At 39.5% G+C, this 22417-nt stretch overlaps 1 protein-coding gene across 1 annotated transcript in view; it reads right to left on the bottom strand.

Moving 5' to 3' along the window:
- LOC148876246 (exocyst complex component SEC5A-like) overlaps window positions 1-22417 on the bottom strand; it is a 167743-nt gene that overhangs the window by 100024 nt on the left and 45302 nt on the right. Inside the window, exon 7 of the mRNA XM_088966427.1 lies at window positions 4917-5021. Within this exon, the coding sequence (XP_088822553.1) occupies window positions 4917-5021 (105 nt within the window). The remainder of the gene's footprint in view (window positions 1-4916; window positions 5022-22417) is intronic.

Below are 22417 nucleotides of genomic sequence, written 5' to 3'. Positions count from 1 at the left end.
AGGGATCTATCTGCTCGGGGAGAGTTCTCGTCAGGAAGAGTCAGTGGATAAGAAGTTACTTGTTTCTCAAGTTGTGAGTCCGGTTATGCTTTGGCATAACCGATTGGGTCATTTATCTTTTCGGTCCTTGAAGAGTCTGTTTCCTACTTTGTTTGAGTCTGTTGAGTCATCTCAGTTGAAGTGTGAAAGTTGTGAGTTTGCTAAACATTGTAGAAACTCTTATTCATTGAGTAATAAAAGGAGTAATAGTTCTTTTGATATTGTGCATACTGATGTTTGGGGGCCATATCACATTCCTTCTATGGGTGGGTATAGGTATTTTTTGTTATTTGTTGATGACCACACCTAGTTTTCTTGGGTTTATCTTATGCGATCATGAGATGAGGTGTCTGCCCTGACCCAAAACTTCCACCAAGTGATCCTAACCCAGTTTGATGCCAGGATAAAAGTGCTTAGATCTGATAATGCAAAGGAATACTTTGCTAAGTCATTGGCATCGTACCTCCTTAATCATGGGGTTATCCACCAGAGCACTTGCCCTCATACACCTCAGCAGAATGGGGTTGCAGAGAGGAAGAATAGGCACATCTTGGAGGTGGCTAGAAGTATTATGTTTACCTCCAATGTCCCTATTCGCTTCTAGGGTGATGCTATCCTTACGGCAGTATATCTTATTAATCAGATTCCTTCTCAGGTTCTTGATATGAAACCTCCTTTTTCCCTTCTATACCCCAATAAGGAGTTGTTCACTATTCCCCTCAAGACATTTGGTTGTACCTGTTTTGTTCAGCTTCTCGGTCCCCATCACTCCAAGTTTGAACCCAAGGCCTCCAAATGCATCTTTCTTGGTTATGCACAAACTCAAAAGGGTTATTGTTGTTATGATCCTGTCTCTGGGAAGAAGTTTGTATCCATGGATGTCACTTTCTTTGAGGAGACACCCTGCTATTCTCGGGTCTCTCCTTAGGGGGAGAGTAGTGAGCGTGGAGATTTGGGTCCTTTTCTTCAGGGAGAGTGCAGTGAGGACAGGGTTAATACCTTTGGGGCTGTTCCCTTACCTATTCCAGTTGGTGATGAGGGCTATAGTAGCGAGGGTGGTCAAAGGGATCGGGAGTTGAGAGTCTATCACAGGCGATGCAGGCAGGTTGATCCGGTCATCAGCAGTCCCAGCCAGCTCCAATCTTTTCTGCGGCTCCAAGTCCAGATATTACAGTCCTAGGGCCCACAGAGACTCCTTCCATTGTTGCTACCTCACCCTCTGAGATGACCTTGACCTTCTCATTGCCCTCCGTAAAGGAAAACAGCATTGCACCACATCTACAACCCACTGCATCTCCTAGTTTTTGTCCTATGATCGCCTATCTCCCTCCTACAGGTCCTATCTCACCTCCGTTGTTGATGTCCCTATTCCGAGAACAGTGCAAGAAGCCCTATCAGTCCCGGAGTGGAGAGGTGCAATGCAAGTTGAAATGGATGCCCTGTTGAAAAATAATACCTGGGAGCTAGTTGACTTGCCCAAAGGGAAGAAACCAGTAGGATGTAGGTGGGTATTTACTGTGAAGCACAATGCGGATGGTTCCATTGAGAGGTACAAAGCTCGGCTAGTTGCAAAAAGGTTCACTCAGACTTATGGTATAGATTACTTAGAGACATTTGCCCCGGTAGCCAAGATAACCACCATTCGGGTTCTATTATCTCTTGCAGCAAGCTACACTTGGCATTTGTACCAAATGGATGTTAAGAATGCCTTCCTGAATGGGGACTTGCAAGAATAGGTTTACATGCAGTTGCCTCCTAGATTCTATGACACAGAGGCAGGTAAAAAGTTATGTCGGCTCAATAAGGCATTGTATGGTTTGAAGCAGTCACCTAGAGCTTGGTTCGACAGATTCAGACTAGCCCTTGGGAAGTTCGGTTATGTACAGGCCCAGTCAGATCATACACTGTTCATCAAGAGGGTGGAGTCGTCACTGACACTACTTGCAGTTTATGTTGATGATATTGTGGTGACAGGAAATGACAACCATGAGATTGAGTCCCTCGAACAGCTCCTTCATCAAGAGTTTGAGGTGAAAGATCTGGGTACACTACGGTATTTTTTGGGTATTGAGGTTGCTAGATCTAAACGGGGGATCTTTGTCTCTCAGAGGAAATATGTTTTAGATCTCTTGGCTGAAACTGGAAAGCTAGGTGTCAAACCTGCAGATACACCCATTGAACAGAACCACAGGATTAGTGCAGAGAATGGGGAGCTGCTTGAAGACAAAGTTATGTTCCAACGGTTAGTGGGAAAGCTCCTATATCTATGCCTTACCCGACCAGACATCAATTATGCCGTTAGTGTTATCAGTTAGTACATGCATTCTCCTAGAACCACGCACCTTCTAGCAGCAGAAAGAATACTAGCATACTTGAAGAGATGCCCGGGTAGAGGTATATTGTTCAAGAACAATGAACACATGAAGGTGGAAGTCTATACAGATGCCGATTGGGTTGGGAGTGTTGATGACAGAAGGTCTACCTCTGGATATTGTGCTCTTGTGGGAGGTAACCTGGTTTCTTGGAGGAGTAAGAAACAGACTGTTGTCTCCTGATCCAGTGCTGAAGCTGATTACAGGTCAATGGCTAATGGAGTAGCTGAAATTCTTTGGCTGAGATCACTACTTGATGAGTTGGGTATTGAGTATGAGAAGCCCCTGATGTTGTATTGTGATAATCAAGCGGCTATTAATATAGCACACAACCCAGTGCAGCATGACAGGACTAAACATATTGAAGTTGATCGACACTTTGTACGAGAGAGGGTCTCATCACAAGAAGTGTGTCTCCCATACATCACCTCCAATATCCTCACCAAAGTTGTACCACGGAAGCTAGAGGCAGATCTAACCAAGTTGGGAATGATAAACATTTAAACCCAACTTGAGGGGGAGTGTAGAGAACACTGATGTTGGCCCCACAGCTATAAAATGGAAGTATAGAGTAAATGAGTAAATCCAAAGACCTTGGGTCAATCCATGTAATGAGGCCCCCTTGTACAAAATATACATAAAGAAAATAAATGTCCTACACCAGGAAAGAGGTCACTAGTAAAGGTCACTCTTCATCACACCCTTTCAAGAAGTGTCAGACTTACTTTTGTCCTTTTTGTTTTGACGATAACTGTCAATTGTAATATTATTATCAAATGAGAGAAAGTACACAAATCAATCAAACACTCCTATGACCCACTTCAGTCTTTTGATATGCATAAAATCATTCTTGTGTAATGGAATGAACAATATATCCGGATTTAAAAGATACTATCTATAATAATGACTATTTCCTTATTTATGCTTGGCCCTTAATGCAGCCAGAATAAGCCTCATTAAAGAACATTTGAATATTGAATTCAGTCAAACCCCAAAGATTGCAATGCTTTTCGACAGACTGCAAAAGAGTGTTAATATTGAAAACAATTCAAGAATTTGAAAATATTGAATTATACATTTGTATGAAAATCACACAACGAAGATTACAACCTTAAGTTTGTAATCTATAGAGGCTTCCTAATGAAGGTTGCAGAGTTGAGTTTTGGTGACAGTAAATTATATCCCCCCAGTATGTAAACACTGAGAGTATGTTCAGATATAACCGATCAAGTTCATGGTTTAAAATGTCCCTAATTTCCCTAATATTTCCACAACATATTTCCATTTCCATAGTTAGCAACATGAAATTTACTGAAATCAACATTTCCCCAATGAACACTACTACAATATGTGGAGTACAAGTGATAGTTTCCACAACATATTTCTATTTCCACTTCTATGGGTAGTGACATGAAATTTTATTGGAATCAACATATTCCCTAACGAACACTACTAGTACTATGTGGAGTCCAAGAGTATTATAACATAAGTTGGTGACAATATTTCAGATGTGTGAAGTAACAATATTATTTTAAACCTAAGTTACATGATAACCACTTTGAGCTAGCTCAATATTCATTTCAAACATGAAGTTAAATATTAATTTTTTGTTTGTGTAATAGACTATATGGTTGATCTATTACAATCGTTTACATTTTCTATGAATTTAAATTTTGCCTTAACTCATTCTATTATGAGACTCTGAATCTTAAGGTTTACAGAGCAACTTCAGAACGTATTCTTTTGTCTATAACCTTAGTTTCTTAGTTTTGTTTAATGATTTAAAACAAGATAGTGATTTAAATAGGTGTGCCTATGCTTCTTTTATCATTTCATAAAATATCATTCTATACTTTTCATATTTTACACTGTTTCCACCATGTCTATGATTTTTACAATATTTCCATACGATATTTCTGACATGCTTCTTGTATTTGGATGACCAACATTTCCACTGACATCGACATTTTAAACCATGATTAAGTTAACTGGGTATTCTCAAACAGAAAATGGGGGTAGATTTTACTTGGAAAGTGGCAAAGATCCCTCTTGAAGGCCTTACTAAAACAGTTTCTGGTCTTCTTAAGGTGGATGAAAAACCTATGGATGCCATCTACAGGAAAGAAATGAAGAGAATTGTTCTTTGGGGGTTGGTTCATATGATTGACCATGGTAAAGAATTGGCTACTGCATGAACCAAACATTCTAGGCAGTAAAGCATATGATTCACCATATTAAAGAATTATCTCCAGGATGCAGCACTACCATTATTTCACATATTCTAAGGCTTCCATGTAGCTGATGCATCCTTGTCTACACATAGTGTACATGAAGATACATTCTGCACCAGTACCACCACTTCCTCAGCTTAGACATTTCCTAAACTTTGAACATAGTGTAACACCATTACCCACCTAATGAGCTCGTCATATGTTTCCTCACTAGACATCTTGATTCACAATGATAACATACTACAGACAAATATGGAATAAGTAGAGAACTTACCTTTGCTAGTTCTATTTGTGGATCTTCCATGGACTTATAAAGCATGCCTTTAAACTCTTGCATCACTTTTTCCACTTCCTCAAGAACACGTTTAAGTATTCCAACCTGAAAGCAAATGAATAATCACCATGAATGCATTTGGCTGCAATGTAGAGACAACAACTAAAGGACCTTCTTTCAAGCAACTATGTATGCAACATGCAAATCCCTCGTAGAAATCCACAATAGAAATATAGAATAACCATTGATTGATAGAAAAAGAAAATCACAGATGGCTTGCTAGACTATTAGAACCCAACACTTGACAATCAATCTCAAGAAGTAGGTTGTAAGGAAATGATTTAGAGGAAGATTCCTCAAATAAAAATGAATAAATATATGACAAAATAATTGGTAAGGACTTCAATATCCAATATCGAATGGGAGCAAGAGGACGCACAATTTTCCACATGCACAAGGCCAGTGGTTGGTCACATGATCCATCATACATTTTAATCCATTTGCTCCTCCTTTCTTCAGGCATCCAACAGGATAAGATTGATTGATCATGGCCAACGGACTGTAATACACCTTGGTTTATGGTGGAAAATGTATTTGCATTGCAACCATATATACACCAGAGTTTATTGTGGAAATATTGATCTGATATAGCAGTAACATCATAGCTTAATCCACACTTAAAATATGAAATCTACCATTTTGGTAAGGAATCCCACCAAAACCATGTCCATCATTTATAGTATCATTCTCAACTGTTGAGAATTTGCTGTATTTTATTTCTTGTTAATTAGTTGATGTTATTGGGCCCATGGCCCATTAGTTTAGTGCCTTTTTAAGTAGTTGTTTTTAAGTCTTTGTTAGAGTATTGACAGTACCCACCCCATCAAGGCTGTATCTGACTTTGTACACACTTTATTTCTTAAGTATAAAAGTTAATGGGAGAGGCATCCATCTCTCTATTGGTGAAAGTGCTGGGTCTCCGGAAATTTAATGTCTTTATTGATTCAATGACTCTAGTGCATTTCCTTCAGAAGACCTCCCCCTTACCTCGTTATTTATGGTACTGGCAGCTAGAAGTGGAGAAGATTTGTGCTTCTATGGATATTACTTTTCACCATACTTTGAGAGAAGGAAATCGCTTAGCTGATGCTCTAGCTAATTTTGGTTGTGACTCTGACACCTCAGCGATCCTTGATTCTCACAGTGAGTTACCTTTGGCAATTAAAAGAATTATTCATGCTGATAGAATTGGTCTTCCTTATCTTAGGATTTCTTGATATTTTGGTAGGTGTTGGACCTTTTGTATATCTATGAGCCAAACCCTACATTGTATAGGTTCCCAGAGGGGTAAAGTTTTTATGATCCCCCTGATAGGTTTTCTTTTCTTATTAATAAAATTTACGGTGGCCACCCCTCCACCGGGAGTAAATTTTGGGGTTTAAAAAAAATAATAAGTATCAGAGCACATTCTAGATTGTTTTCCAGAATTTCTTCGAGCAGATCTATGCAGTCCTAGATCATCTGATTGCATGGGAAATTAAAGCGCTGGTCATTGGATCTAAGAAACCTCCAGTTCATGGATTTTTTAGGTGGAATTCAAATATCAGAGGTACGATCTTGAATTAGACATCAAAATCAGGAAGAAACTGGAGAGACAAGAAGCATTCTAGTTGCAGTGGAGTCTTGGGTTGTGTTCAGAATTGAGGTGATCAGGTTTTTTATAGTTTCTTGAGCCTTCATACAGGGGGCGGTTAAGTTTCCAGCAATTTCTATGCTAGCACCACGAGCTTGACTTTTTGCTCTCACATTTTTTCTTCTTCTTCTTTTCTCTCTTCCTCTCCCTTCTTCCCTTCTTGTTAATATTCGAACTGAAAATGAGTCTGAACCGATGATTGATGAGACCCATGTGGTAGAAAAGTCTGTTAACATCGAGGAAGTGGTGAATAGGGGAGTGAAAGTTAGCAAAATTTTGGGTCTGTTTTTCCTAGGAGGGTAGGAATTCGAAAAAGAAGCCTTTAGATCTGTGGAGGAAACAAGAGCTGTGGATGAAACATTTGGGAAGAAAGAAGGTCTGATAGATACAGTAGTCCATCCTAACTGCGATAATTCAACAAGGCAAGAGGCGGAAGCAAGTGCAGGAGGTTGCGGGGACTTGATAGAGGAGCCAGAAGAAGAGGTTGACGGGGTGATGGTCGAAGACAGGGGTCAGATACTAGTGGGGAATTCTGAAACAGCGGTGGGAAAGCTAAATGCAGTCAGAAGACTTAGAACTCAAAAGCACAAAAAATTACAACAGCAGATCCCAATCTCTAAGATCTTCACAAGGTTAAAAGGTGGTCTTTTCAGAATGGGACCTAACAAGCTCGTCCAAAAACCCAAAGGAACGGTCAAGAAACAATAACAAACATGTACTCAAAAAGCTGAGAAAGATGTTTAAAGCTTCTTGTTGGGGTTTGGGTGTATGGCTTGGGCTTTTTTGGGCGTTGTGCTGGTTTGATATTCTAGTTTTCTTTTATCTCTTGTCTTGTATTGTTATGGGTAAGGGGCTTTCGTTTGAAGGGTCTTTTTAGCTTGTTTCTGGTTTTGGTTGATTTGGGTTTGTTTCTGTCTCATTGGGGTCGAGTTTTGGATTGGATTTTCCTTTTGGGTGATTGCTTATCCCCTTGTATCTCTCATTTTGTTTTAACAAATTCTTTTATTTTATCTTCAAAAAAAAAAAAGAATGGCTACAAGAATTTCATTACATTTATAGATGACTTCTCTCGATACACTTGGGTTTATCCTATGTACTCCCGAGAAGAAGTTCCTACACTTGTAAGACAATTTCAATGCATGATCTTTACGCAATTCCAGACTAAGATCCAAGTTTTCCGATCAAACAATGCAAAGGAATACTTACATGGTGACCTAACTGAATTTCTTTGCTCCCTATGCCTCCCTTCACCAGAGCTCCTCTGCTAGAACCCCTCAATAGAATGTGGTTGTAGAGAGGAAAAACCACCACTGTTAGAATCAACAATACAAGGGTATTTTAGTCATTTGCCTATTTTGTCTAGATTTAAGTTGTGTGTCCCATACTTAATGAGGGATAGATTTGTCTTTTGTAATCTAATAATACAAAGAGTATAAATATAAGGTGGGTCGGCAGAGAGATTGACGTTTCCTCTTCTCAGACCGAACCCTTTCTTCTCCTCTCTTCTTTCTCTTCATTCTCCTTGTCTTCTTTCCTTCTTACTTATCTCAGACCTAGGACTGAACTAGTGTTAATCGAATCATTCACAATCACCTCCTAGAAGTAGCTCAGGGAATGCTTTGTAGATGAATGTACTAAAAAGGTTTTAGATGGAAGCTATTATGATTGTTGCCTATGTTATAAATTGTATGTCATCTCGGTTATTGGAATGTAAGTCTCCACATTAGCTTCTCTTCCCTAAAGCTCCATTGTTTCTTATACACATGTGTGTCTTTGGTTATCAGTGCTTCATTCATGATCTATCCCCTACCCATGGTAAACTTGATCCTAAAGATATTGTTTGTGTTTTCCTTGACTATCCTCCTTCTCAAAAGGGCTATCATTGTTTAACTCAATTTCCAAGAAATATTTTGTCTCTATGGATGTGTCTTTCTTTGCGAATGTGCCCCATTTCCCTATTTCTCCTCAGAGGAGAGTAAGATTGAGGAGAAACAGATACAGGTTCTATTACCTTCTCTTCTTGATCCTCCTCCATTCTGTGTTTTCCATAGACAACATTATAGAATCCAAGGCCAACAAAGTTCAAAAGTTGTGGAGCAACTAGAAGCTATGCAACCAACACTGTTGGATTCTCAGGGGTTGAATCCCTCTTCCCATCTAGGTACCATTATTCCTGTTGACATCCCTGAGCCTATTGACATGACACTTCAACCAATGATTTGAACCTTCCTATTGTAAAGACAAAATGTGCTAGATCATGTATCACACACCATCCTATGGCTCATTTTCTATCTTATGAGAACATTTCACCCTTAATTTGTGCTTTCCTTTCGGCCATTGACAATGTCCCTCTTCCTAAGAGTGTTGTATAAGTTTTATTAGTTCCTAAGTTCTTATGAGAACATTTCACCCTCATTTTGTGCTTTCCTTTCAGCCATTGATAGTGTCCCTCTTAAAAAGAGTGTTGTAGAGGCTTTATTAGTTCTTAAGTGGACAGGTGCAATGAAGGAAGAGATCAATGCCATACATAAGATTGGCATGTGGGAGTTGGTAGATCTTCCTGGAAGAAAAGCTTGGAGATCAAAGAAGGAAGGATGGAGGTGCAATAGGAAGATTAGATGAGAAGGAAATAGAAGAAAGAAGGGGGATGGAAGGAGAAGCAAAGAAGATTTGGAATTTAATTCTTGATTTTCTAAAAGACCTTGAGAGATGAAGAAACAAGAAAAGAAGATTTTTAGGGTTCCAGTAGGGAAGAAAAGAGGGAAGGAAAGATAGTAAAGAAGGAAAAGGAGAAAGATAAGGTCAATTCAGCCGTAGGGAATGACACAAAGTCAAAAGGATCACAAGAAGGAAGGGAACCAAAAGGTAAATACATGAGGAAGAGTGAAGGAAGAAAAGAAAAAAGAGGAAGAAGAAAACGTCAGAAGTAGAGAGGCTAATTTCTGATGTGGAGGGTTATATTGAATTTAGTAGGAGGGGGGATAAAAGAAGACAACCCAAGTAGGGTCGTGAGAAAAGAAAGAGGGTTTCAATTCAAAGGTATCAATTGGAATGTAAGAGGATTGAGGAGTGCATGGAAAAAGAGGGTAATTAAACATTTACTAAAAAGAGAAAATCCCGATGTGGTGTTATTGCAAGAGACTAAATTAAGAGAATTGGATAGAAGATGTGTGAGGAGCTTGTGGAGATCGAGGGGCATAAGATGGATTGAGGCTCCATCTTGGGAGGCTTCAAGGGGTATAGTGACACTGCAGAAGGATGGAGTTATGGAGTCTATGGAGAAGCTACTTGGTAGATATTCGGTATTAATAAAGTTTAAGAATGTGGAGGATGGATTCATCTGGGTGTTAACTAATGTCTATAGACCAAATAATTATAGAAAGAGGAATGAAATGTGGGAGGAACCGAATGCAATTTGGGGTTTGTGGGAGGGTGCATGGTGTTTGGGTGGGGACTTCAATGTGATAAGGTTCTCCAATGAAACTTCTAACCCCCTTCAGTTAATCACCACCAGCATGAGGAAATTTAACGAGTTCATATACATTTTAATTTGAAGGAAATTCCTCTCTTGCAAACTAGATTCACTTGGTCCAACTTTCAAGAAAACCCATTGTGTTCGAAGCTGGATAGATTTTTGTTTAATATAGGATGGCAGAATCATTGGAAAGGTTTGGCATCTAAAGTGTTGCCTAGAGTCACTTCGGATCATCACCCTATTAGATTAGGATCAAAAACATTTTTGCAGGACCCCATAGCCTTTAGATTTGAAAATATGTGGCTGATACATCCAAATTTTGTTAACAAAGTAGAGTAATGGTGAAAGGAGGATGTTAGGGGTAAGGTGGGAGGGAATCAAACTCCATAAGAAATTGCAAATTTGGGAGTTAAAATAAAGGAGTGGAATAAGGATCATTTTCGAAGCATAGAAGAAAGGAAGCTTACCCTAACCTCTCAGATTGAAGAATTAGGTCAAATGGAGATTGAAAGAAACCTTAATGTGGAAGAAAGGGAATTGAGATGGAAGTTCAAAAAGGAATTGGAGGAAGTCCTTAAAAGGGAGGAAACATACTGGAGACAAAAATCAAGACACAAATGGATCAAGGAAGGGAATGGGAATACAAAATTCTTTCATGCGATAGCCAATGATAAAAGGCATAAGAAATTTGTGGCCACGTTGGAGATAAATGAGGAAGTGACTTCTAATCAAGACGAGATAGCCAAGAAATTTGTAGACCACTTCAAATCCTTCTACAAAAAACCGTTGGATGAAAGGCTGAGTTTAGAAGGGTTAGAGTGGCCCTTGTTAGAAGAGGAGGCAGCAAGGTGGCTTGAAAGAGATTTTAAGGAAGAGGAAATAAAAAATGCAATCTTTTCAATGGACAAATCTAAAGCATCTAGTCTAGATGGATTTACAATGGCTTTCCATCAGGATTGTTGGTAAATAGTGAAAGATGAGCTATTGTAAGTCTTTAAGGAATTCAAGAATACACATATTGTCATCTCTGAGTTCATGCAACAGTCCTGGCTCTAATTCCAAAAAAAATCACAATGCTAGCCAACCCAAGGATTTCCGACCCATTAGTTTGGCGACTAGTATCTACAAAATAATTGCTTAAGTTTAGTCATTGAGGATTAAGCAATATTTCCATCCCTCATCAGCTAGTTTCAAGGAGACTTTATTCAAGGGAGACAAATAATTGATCAAACCGTAATAGCCAATGAATGTGTAGAGGAAATGAAGAGATCTAGGAGAGAAGGATTTGTTGCAAATTGGACTAGGAAAAGGCTTATGATCAGGTGGACTGAAAATTCTCATTAGAGGTGATGCAACAACGTGGTTTTGGGTAGAGATGGTGTAGTTGAGTGTTTGGTTGTATCCAGTCTTGTCACTTTTCTATTCTTGTTAATGGAATGGTGAAAGACTTCTACTCAGCTTGTTGGGGGTTTGTTAGACAGTTATGCCCTTAACTCCAATCAGATTGATGTACCTTTTGACATTTACTGTAAATGAATAAAGTACATAATTGATTCATGTCATTGTGGTGTATTTCTGGTAATACCCTTAAACTGGACACTTATGAGACTCGTGTTAGTTTAAAATCTTCACAGTTGTTGGATAGATCTGAAGAGATTTCTCTTGCCAAGGCAGACACTGATGTACCGCCAAGTTGGTTGGGGTGGCTTGTCTCAGCTGTCAGAGTGAGACCTGAGGTACATGCAGTGTGGGTTTTCTTCAAGCCTTGAACTGGACCGAAATTCCAATATTGCCCTGGACCTTGGAGATAGATGGGCAAAACTGGAAAGTTACACCTGACCCCAAGACTCGATTATGGTACTGCACCAAGTGTCGGATTGGGCTGTCTTTGATATGCCAATCAGTGAGATCCTTAGAGGGGGTCAAAACCTGGGCATGTTGGGATATTCCGAAAATTCATTTGAGTGGGTGATCATAGTGACAGGATCAGCCCCTTTGTCGGACAAAGTGAATGATAGGGGATGCAATCTCTCTGATGGAAACCTAAAAACTACCGGCAGTTGATTTCAACCATTGAAATTTGTTTTTGCAAAATATATTTAAATAAAAATATACATATTATGGTTACAAAATGTTTGCAAAAGGTTTTTGTGAGAATTTGAGAGAAAAAATGAATTGATTGTATTGTCTTGGAAGAAGCATATACACAGCTTTATATAGAATTACAAAGCTAACTTACAAGGTGATAAAATAGGAAACTAACTTTTCCAAGAAAATTAATTACTATATTAGTGGGATTCTCCAATTAATATCCCATGATTCTAGGAAACTAACTTATGTATGTTTCCTAAACTGATGGACCTAAAATTATGGAGAATCAATCAAAGAGTCAATCTTCTACTTTCCAACACTCCCCCTCAAGCTGGTGAATATGCATCTTTCATTCTCAGCTCGGAGATAAGTCCTTGGAATGCCACACTACAAAGCCCTTTTGTTAGCAAATCTGCCAATTGACCATTCGTTGAGACGTATGGAGTGCAAATTAATCCGCTATCCAGCTTTTCCTTTATGAAATGCCTATCTATCTCAATGTACTTTGTCCTGTCATGTTGGACGGGATTGTGAGCAACGTTAATAACTGACTTGTTGTCGCTGAATAATCTCATTGGACCTTCCCATCTGATCTTTAGATCTTCCAAAATTATCTTGAGCCATAGTAATTCACATACTCCCTGAGCCATTGTCCTGAACTCTGCCTCCACACTTGATCTAGCTACCACATTCTACTTCTTACTCCTTCATGTCACAAGATTTCCTCCAAGGAACGTACAGTAACCTATAGTGGACCGCGCCTATCCATGGGAGAGCCCGCATAATCTGCATCGGTGTATGCCTCTAGGGTTAATCCAGTATTTCTTTTAAACAAGTTTCCTTTGCCAAGATTAGCCTTTAGGTAATGTAGTATCCCATAGATCGCCTGTAGGTGAACCTCTTTCGGGTTGTGCATAAACTAGCTAGCCACGCTTACGGCATATGCTATGTCTGGCTTTGTGTGGGCAAGATATTTAAGTTTTCCTACTAATCTTTGGTACATTTCCCTATTCACGGCTGGATCTTCATTTGCTTCTCCAAATTTGTGATTTGGCTCAATCAGTGTGGGGGATGGTTTGCATGCTAACTTTCCTATCTCTCTTAAAAGATATGTTACATATTTCTATTGTGAGATAAAGATGCCTTCTCTGGAATGAGCTACTTCAATCCCTAGAAAATACTTCAATCTCCCAAGTTCTTTTATTTTGAATTCTCTTACTAGGCATCTTCTCAAGGCTTCCTTCTCCTTTTTATCATTTCCTATCACAATTATGTCATCAACATATACCAGAAGAGTCGTGACTCCCCCTGCATCCGAATGCTTTATAAAGAGTGTATGATCTCCCTGACTTTGTTTGTATCCAATGGCAAGCATAACTTTAGTAAATCTTCCAAACCACACCCTAGGTGATTGAATGAGACCAAATAGTGCTTTCTTCAACCTGCAAACTTTATTTCCTTTTAGAATTCCTTTGAAGCCCGGAGGAATATCCATGTATATCTCCTCCTCTAAATTACCGTGAAGAAAAGCATTCTTTACATCAAATTGCTCCAAGTACCAGTCGAGGTTAGCTGCTAGTGACAACAAAATTCTTACCGTATTCATCTTAGCCACTGGAACGAATGTCTCCTGATAGTCAACACCATAGGTTTGTTTATATCCCTTTGCCACAAGTCTAGCCTTGTATCTTTCTAGAGAGCCATCTGACTTGTACTTTACCGTGAAAACCAACTTGCAGCCCACGGTTTTCTCTCTTGGTGGTAGGTCAACAATTTCCCATGTTTGATTCTTATCGAGAGCCTGCATCTCTTCTCTCATAGCAACTTTCCATTTCTCATCAGATAATGCCTCAGATAAAGTATTAGAAATATGAATGGTGTTTAGACTAACTAGGAAACTCCTATGTGATGGTGAGAATTTTTTAAAGGACACAAAATTTGCTAAGGGATATAAGGGATGTTTAGTGCATTCTCTTGTGCCTTTCCTAAGGGCAATAGGAAGATCTTGGTAAGATGCTAACTCAGAAGAAATTTCTGGAACTGTATTTACCTCATTCTCAAGATTAGGAATTGAATCTTGAAACTGCACAAGACTAGGATCCCGATCTCTTCTACTTGAATATACATGCAATCTCATAGAGTCACAAAGTTCATCATTCTCTGTCATAGGTCTGGTATGAATGGGTGAAGAAGTTGGTCTGGTTTGAGGTGGTTCGATAGGTGCAGATACGGATTGAACTGGTATAGATGCTGAGTTTGGGTGTTGAGAAACTGTAGGTAGACCAAGCGGGAACAAATCTTTGTCCTTATCTTCAATGAATGACAAGGACTCCCCCTAAAGATAAGTTTGAGTGAAATATGGTGTTTTTTCTTCAAAAGTGACGTCAATAGAGACAAAGAATTTTTTGGTAGGTGGGTGGTAACACTTATAACCCTTTTGGGTGGACGAATAACCCACAAAAAAACACTTGACGACTCTTGGGTCTAACTTCCCTCTATTATGGCTATGGACATGGACAAAAGCAGTGCATCCAAACATTCTTGGGGTGAGATTATTTGTTGTACGTAGATCGGGATAAAATTGACAAAGTGTTTCCATTGGTGTTTTAAATCCCAGCACCCACGAAAGTAATCGATTTACAATGTATGCGGTTGTAAGCACAGATTCCCCCCAATAGGTTTTTGGAACATGTTGGTGGAAAAGTAAGGCTCGGGTTGCAGCTAGTAGATGACCTTTCTTCCTTTCTGCTACTCCGTTTTGTTGTGGAATATTAATGCAAGAGGATTCATGGATAATCCCTTCTTTTTGAAAATATGGGGATAAAGTTTGGTTGAAATAATCCCGTGCATTATCCGATCTAAATCTTTTGATTCTGACCCCAAACTGATTTTGAGTCATGTTATGGAAATTTGGGAGTACACTACTTACATCTAATTTAGATTTAAGAAGAAAGATCCAAGAGACCCTAGTGCAATCATCAATAAAAGAGACAAACCATCGTGAGCCAGACACATTTGGAACTATGGAGGGTCCCCATATATCACTATGGATCAAAAAGAATGGGATTGAAATTCTCTTGTTATTGATTGGAAAGGGCACACGCTTGTGTTTTACAAATTCACACACATCACAATGAAAATATTCAACACTCAATCCTTTAAACAAGGAGGGAAACATAGTTTTCAGAATTCCAAAAGATGGATGTCCTAGTCTAAAGTGGTGAAGCCAAATGGTGTCTTTGTTGGATGATGAAAGGAATGACAAACATAACTTATCCTGGACAATATTTGATTTGCATGATTCTTCAAGATAGTAGGGTCCATTCTTCTCCTTAGCAAGTCCAATCCTCTTCCCCGAATCCTGGTCCTGAAATATACAAAAAGAATGATAGAAAAGCACATTACAGTTCATGTCATGGGTGAGCTTTTGGATGGATACCAGGTTAGTGGACAATTTGGGAACATGAAGGACATTTTTTAGTGTAAGTAATGGATAAATATGGATATCCCCAAGGCCAGTTACGGTAGTAAGGGAACCGTCTGCAATGGCTATTTTTCGATTGCTTGGGTAGGGGGTATAAGTGCTAAAATGTAGTGAGGAATGAGTCATGTGATCTGTGGCTCCTGAGTCAATAACCCATAAATCCCTAATAGGTTCATTTGAGACATTTAGTCCGTGAGGAATAGAAAACTTACTTGAGATTGCAAGAGAGCCTGCACCACTAGGTTTCTCCAACGATCCCAGAAGCCCCCTTAACTTTTCGATCTCCTCCTTATTGAAATCGGTCTTGTCTGGAAGCTTTTCTTGGCTCGGCTGATTCGTGGCGAAGTTAGCTTGATTTCGACTCTTCTGTTATCCTCCTCGGTAGCCCCATTCCCTGTTCAATGGATTACCATTCAGCTTTCAACACTTCTCTTTGGTGTGCCTTGGTTTCTTGCAATAGGTACACCAAAGAGACTCCTTGTTGTCCCGTGCAGAGGACAAATCTGTCTTCATTCCTTCCAGTATTTTCGGATGTTCCATCCTTGTAGCCATGGCTGAAACTTCTAGTACTTGGGGTTCAAGCATAAACCCCATACGGCTTTCTTCAGCACGAATCAAAGAAATAGTCTCATTTAGAGATGGTAACTCTTCTTTGCCGAGAATCTAGACCCTAACTTGATCAAATTCTGCGTTGAGTCCTGCAAGAAAGTCATAAACACGATATTTTTCGATAAAACTCTTTAGGATTGCTGCATCTGCTGCACATTTAGTCTCAATGCCCCGATAATGATCAAGTTCTTGCCACATGTTCTGCAGTAAATTTGCAGACTCGGTAACTGTCTTGCTGCCTTGTTTAGTCGCTCCAGTCTTGACTTTAATTTCGTACACTTGTGCTGCATCACGTGCCTTTGAATATGTTTGTCGGATGGCATCCCAGATCTCTTTAGCCGTGGATAAAAACATACATGTGTCGCTGATTTCAGAGTTCATTGAATTCCATAACCATGACATGATCATGGAGTCAGCTTTGTCCCATGCATCAAATCTTGAATCTCCTTCCTTCGGTCCCGTCCCTATGAGATGGCCAAGCTTTCCTTTTCCCTTTAAATATGTTCAAACAAACTGAGACCACTTCAAATAATTTTTCCCGTTCAACCTATATGCTGCCTGAATGGTTTGCAGTTCACCAGATGCTTGATGGGAGGAAACTTCTTCCGATTGTGCAGTGGTATTTGATACGGTGGCTTCTGACATATTGGGTGGGCTTCAAGAAAGAGAGAAAAACAGACAATGAAGGTAAGAAAAATTTAGTAAGGGTTGGCGATGAAGGCCTAAAGAATCTTTCAACCAATGTCCAAAAAAGGTAATTGTAATGCTCCGCCAAACTGAAGAGTGGATCGAAACCTCTCAAAATCAAAACTGATCCAAACCAAACCAAAGGGATTCAGTAAATCTGCTCTAGGCAACACCAGATCTTAGATTTCAGACTGATCTGATATCTCTACAAAGAGATCCAAGAAAAAGGATGAATCCGATGGCGCAGTAGTCCAGAAGAAGAAGAAAATGTAGAGTTCAGATCTGTAGCCGATCTCGAAGAAGAATCAAGGACACTCAAGAACCTCCCAAATATTGTTAGAGAGTTCTTGAACCAACAGCTGCAGAGATGACCGAAGAGATACTATGTGTAGATTAGGTCGTGACCAGCTCTGATACCATGTGAGAATTTGAGAGAAAAAATGAATTGATTGTATTGTCATGGAAGGAGCATATACACAGCTTTATATAGAATTACAGAGCTAACTTACAGGGTGATAAAATAGGAAACTAACTTTTCCTAGAAAACTAATTTCTATATCAGTGGGATTCTCCAATTAATATCCCATGATTATAGGATATCCCATGATTCTAGGAAACTAACTTATGTATGTTTCCTAAACTGATGGACCTAAAATTATGGAGAATCGATCAGAGAGTCAATCTTCTACTTTCCAACAGTTTTAATTCCCGGGATCCATGTGAGTAGAGAGTGCAATACTGTTCTTTGCAGCCGAGGGAGAGGTCCTCTCTTGTCGGGCAGTGTTTGATCATTATGGGTTGAGAGGTTGAGTGTAAGACCATTGAGGGTAATACCTAATGGGCTAAACTTGCATCTGCTCACAGTTCTTGGGTTTTCTTAAGGTGGTTGGACCCAAGGACCATTTAGTGTAAATGTTGGGCCCATTAAGAGCCATGGTGATGGACTCAGGGGTTCACTGTTTCCTACAGTTAATTCAGCCAGGCCTTGTAACAAAGGTTGTGTTGAACCCATGTGGCTGATGTGTAGATCAATGTTTGGGTTCCACACATACAAGGAGAGCCAACTGGCAGCAGGTTATGAGGTTAAGTGAGCACATAAACTTAATGGGCCTAAAGCCCAATTCGAACTGGGTTAATTAGATTAATTAAATAGGGGTGGATTTGAGTTTGGATCAGCAGATAAGGATAAGAGGATAAGTTTAATCCACTTAAAGAGTCCAGATCCAAATAAAGATTTGGATCAGGAAACTCCTAATTTGATTAGGATCAAGCTGATCTTAAACTACAGATAAGATAAGGGATTATCCTTATCACTTAAAGAGTCCATATCCAAATAAAGATTTGGATTAGGAAACTACTAATCAAATTAGGAGGTTGTCTCTTTAAGGTTATAAATAAGAGAGCAGGGCGGACATGCAAAACATACAACAGACATTACAGTAGTCTGCAGAGTTCTCCCCTATTCTTGCCGCCCCTACCCAATTCGATCTCCACTTGTAGGAGTGGTCAAGAATTGTTCTTGATATTGCTTCTTGGCAAAAGAGGCAATTTGAAGTCGTGCTCACCAGCCCTCTACCCCATTCTTGCTCAAGAATTCGGTTCTTGTTGAAGAGTCGTCCTGCTGATCCTGCTTCACCTCACATTGTGTCATCTTCAGTGGAAGCAGTTTTTGGATTTCTCCTTGGGCGTGAACACCTTCATTGGGAGTTATTGCTACTCCGTATCAGGTATATCCCTCTCCTCCCTTTTGGTTTCAGATCTGGTTCAGTTTGGTTAAAGATTGATCCTTGAAAATGCAGTTTTCTAAAATAGGGAATGTGATTCCCAAATGGAAGAGAGATGGTATCAGAATTGAAAATCAATTTAGAGATGGTATCAGAATTTTTTGTGAATGGGATCTCCAAGAGGGTGAGGAACTTAGAAGGACTAATCAAGAAGTTTAAAAGGATCTCAAAATTGAAAATCAATTTAGACAGAGTTTCATAGAAGGGATTAATTTGGATGAGAAGGCCTTAAGTGTGGTAGCGGGTTACTTAGAATGTCCTATCACCCCCTTGTCCATTGACCTACTTGGGTCTTCCTTTTGGTGTCAATCTTAAGGAGAGCAGATTCTAGGACCAAGTTATAGAAAGATATGAAAGGAGGTTGGTTGCTTAGAAGAGAAACTATATTTGTTTAGGAGGTAGGCTTACCCTAATAAGATCAACCTTGGCTAACCTACCAATCTACCTCCTCTCTGTCTCTAGAATTCCACCAAGGGAAAAAAGAAATTAGAAAAAATTGTGAGGGATTTCCTTTGGGAGTCGGGTGAGGCTAGAAGAGACAACCTAATCAAATGAGAGATTGTATGTAGAAGTAAGAAAGAAGGTGGTTTAGGTATCGTAAATGTGAAAAAGAAGAATATGGCTCTCTTAAGGAAGTGGTTATGGAGATGAACTTTAGAGAGGGACAACTTGTGGCACGAGGTGGTGGGCAGTATTCAATGGTTGGGATGCCGATGTATCACATCAGACTACTTAGGCAGTACCTTGGAAAGCAATTAATAACTTTCACCATCAATTCCTCAGGTTTGTTAGGTATGACATTTGTTCAAGGACTTTAATTCAGTTTTGGGAAGGTTTGTGGGATGAGGATGTGAAAAAGGGAACATTCCAAAAATATTCCTTTTTCTCTCATTTGTTTTGAGGGAAATAAAGGAATGGAATGAAAAAAATGTGGGATGTCAGATCCCAAAATCGTGGATTTCGGATCACACCAAAACCGTGCGACCCCAGTGGAAAATTTTGAGAAATCACTGTTACAGGTACCAACAGCGCCAAACAAAGAAGGGAGAGACCCAAGAAAACTGTGAAAATTTGAGAAAAAATGAATTGATTGTATGGCCTTGGAAGGAGCATATACACAACTTTATATAGAATTACAGAGCTAATTTATAGGGTGATAAAATAGGAAACTAACTTTTCCAAAAAAACTAATTTCTATATTAGTGGGATTCTCCAATTAATATCCCATGATTCTAGGAAATCAAGTTTCCTAAACTAATGGACCTAAAATTATGGAGAATCAATCAAAGAGTCAATCTTCTACTTTCCAACACTCCCCCTCAAGTTGGTGAATATGCATCTTTCATTCCCAGCTCGGAGATAAGTCCTTGGAATGCCACACTACAAAGCCCTTTTGTCAGCACATATGCCAGTTGACCATTCATTGAGACGTATGGAGTGCAAATTAATCCGCTATCCAGCTTTTCCTTTATGAAATGCCTATCTATCTCAATGTGCTTTGTCCTGTCATGTTGGACGTGATTGTGAGCAATGTTAATAGCTGACTTGTTGTCACAGAATAATCTCATTGGACCTTCCCATCTGATCTTTAGGTCTTCCAAAATTATCTTGAGCCATAGTAATTCACATACTCCCTGAGCCATTGCCCTGAATTCTGCCTCCGCACTTGATCTAGCTACCACATTCTGCTTCTTACTCCTCCATGTCACAAGATTTCCTCCAAGGAACGTACAGTAACCTGTAGTGGACCGCCTATCCATGGGAGAGCCTGCATAATCTACATCGGTGTATGCCTCTAGGGTTAATCCAGTATTTTTTTTAAACAAGATTCCTTTGCCAGGATTAGCCTTTAGGTAATGTAGTATCCTATAGACCGCCCATAGGTGAACCTCTTTCGGGTTGTGCATAAACTGGCAACCCACGCTCACGGCATATGCTATGCCTGGCCTTGTGTGGGCAAGATATATAAGTTTTCCTACTAATCTTTGGTACATTTCCTATTCACGGCTGGATCTTCATTTGCTTCTCCCAATTTATGATTTGGCTCAATCGGTGTGGAGGATGGTTTGCATGCTAACTTTCCTATCTCTCTTAAAAGATTTGTTACATATTTCTGTTGTGAGATAAAGATGCCTTCTTTGGAATGAGCAACTTCAATCCCTAGAAAATACTTCAATCTCCCTAGTTCTTTTATTTCGAATTCTCTGACTAGGCATCTTCTCAAGGCTTCCTTCTCCTTTTTATCATTTCCTGTCACAATTATGTCATCGACATATACTAGAAGAGTCGTGACTCCTCCTGCATCCGAATGCTTTATAAAGAGTGTATGATCTCCCTGACTTTGTTTGTATCCGATGGCAAGCATAACTTTAGTAAATCTTCCACACCACGCCCTAGGTGATTGCTTGAGACCATATAGTGCTTTCTTCAACCTGCAAATTTTATTTCCTTTTAGATCTCCTCCTTATTGAACTCGGTCTTGTCTAGAGGCTTTTCTTGGCTCGGCTGATTTGTGGTGAAGTTAGCTTGACTTCGACTCTTCTGTTGTCCTCCTCGGTAGCCCCATTCCCTATTCGATGGTTTACCATTCAGCTTCCAACACTTCTCTTTGGTGTGCCTTGGTTTCTTGCAATAGGTACACCAAAGAGACTCCTGGTTGTCCCGTGCAGAGACTCCTTGTTGTCCCGTGCAATAGGTACATCAAAAGCATCACGTGCTTTTGAATATGTTTGTCGGACGGCATCCCAAATCTCTTTAGCCGTGGATAAAAACATACATGTGTCGCTGATTTCAGGGTTCATTGAAATCCATAACCATGACATGATCATGGAGTCAGCTTCATCCCATGCATCAAATCTTGGATCTCCTTCCTTCGGTCCCGTCCCTAAGAGATGGCTAAGCTTCCTTTACCCTTTAAATATGTTAGAACAAACTGAGACCACTTCAAATAATTTTTCCCGTTCAACCTATATGCTGCCTGAATGTTTTGCAGGTCGCCAGATGCTTGATGTGAGGAAACTTCTTCCAATTGTGCAGTGATATTTGATACAGTGGCTTCTGACATATTGGGCGGGCTTCAAGAAAGAGAGAAAAAACAGACAATGAAGGAATGAAAAACTTAGTAAGGGTTGGCGATGAAGGCCTAAAGAATCTTTCAGCCAATGTTAAAAAAAAAAAAGGTAACTGTAATGCTCCACCAAACTGAAGAGTGGATCGAAATCACTCAAAATCAAAACTGATCCAAACCAAACCAAAGAGATTCAGTAAATCTACTTTGGGCAACACCAGATCTAAGATTTCAGACTGATCTGATGTCTCTACAAAGAGATCCAAGAAAAAAGGATGAATCTGATGGCGCAGCAGTCCAGAAGAAGCAAAAATGTTGAGTTCAGATCTGTAGTCGATCTCGAAGAAGAATCAAGGATACTCAAGAACCTCCCAAATACTGTTAGAGAGTTCTTGAACCAGCGGCAGAGATGACAAAAGAGATACTATGTGTGGATTAAGTCGTGACCAGCTCTGATACCATGTGAAAATTTGAGAGAAAAAATGAATTGATTGTATTGTCTTGGAAGGAGCATATACACAACTTTATATAGAATTACAGAGCTAGTTTACAGGGTGATAAAATAGGAAACTAACTTTTCCTAAAAAACTAATTTCTATATCAGTGGGATT

The sequence above is a fragment of the Nelumbo lutea genome, chromosome 1 (genome assembly GCF_056320005.1).
Source record: "Nelumbo lutea isolate HS-2025 chromosome 1, American lotus-T2T, whole genome shotgun sequence".
NCBI classification, from domain to species: Eukaryota; Viridiplantae; Streptophyta; class Magnoliopsida; order Proteales; family Nelumbonaceae; genus Nelumbo; species Nelumbo lutea.
The sequence above is the reverse complement of the archived record's forward strand: the minus strand, read 5'-3'. Positions and strand labels throughout refer to the sequence as shown.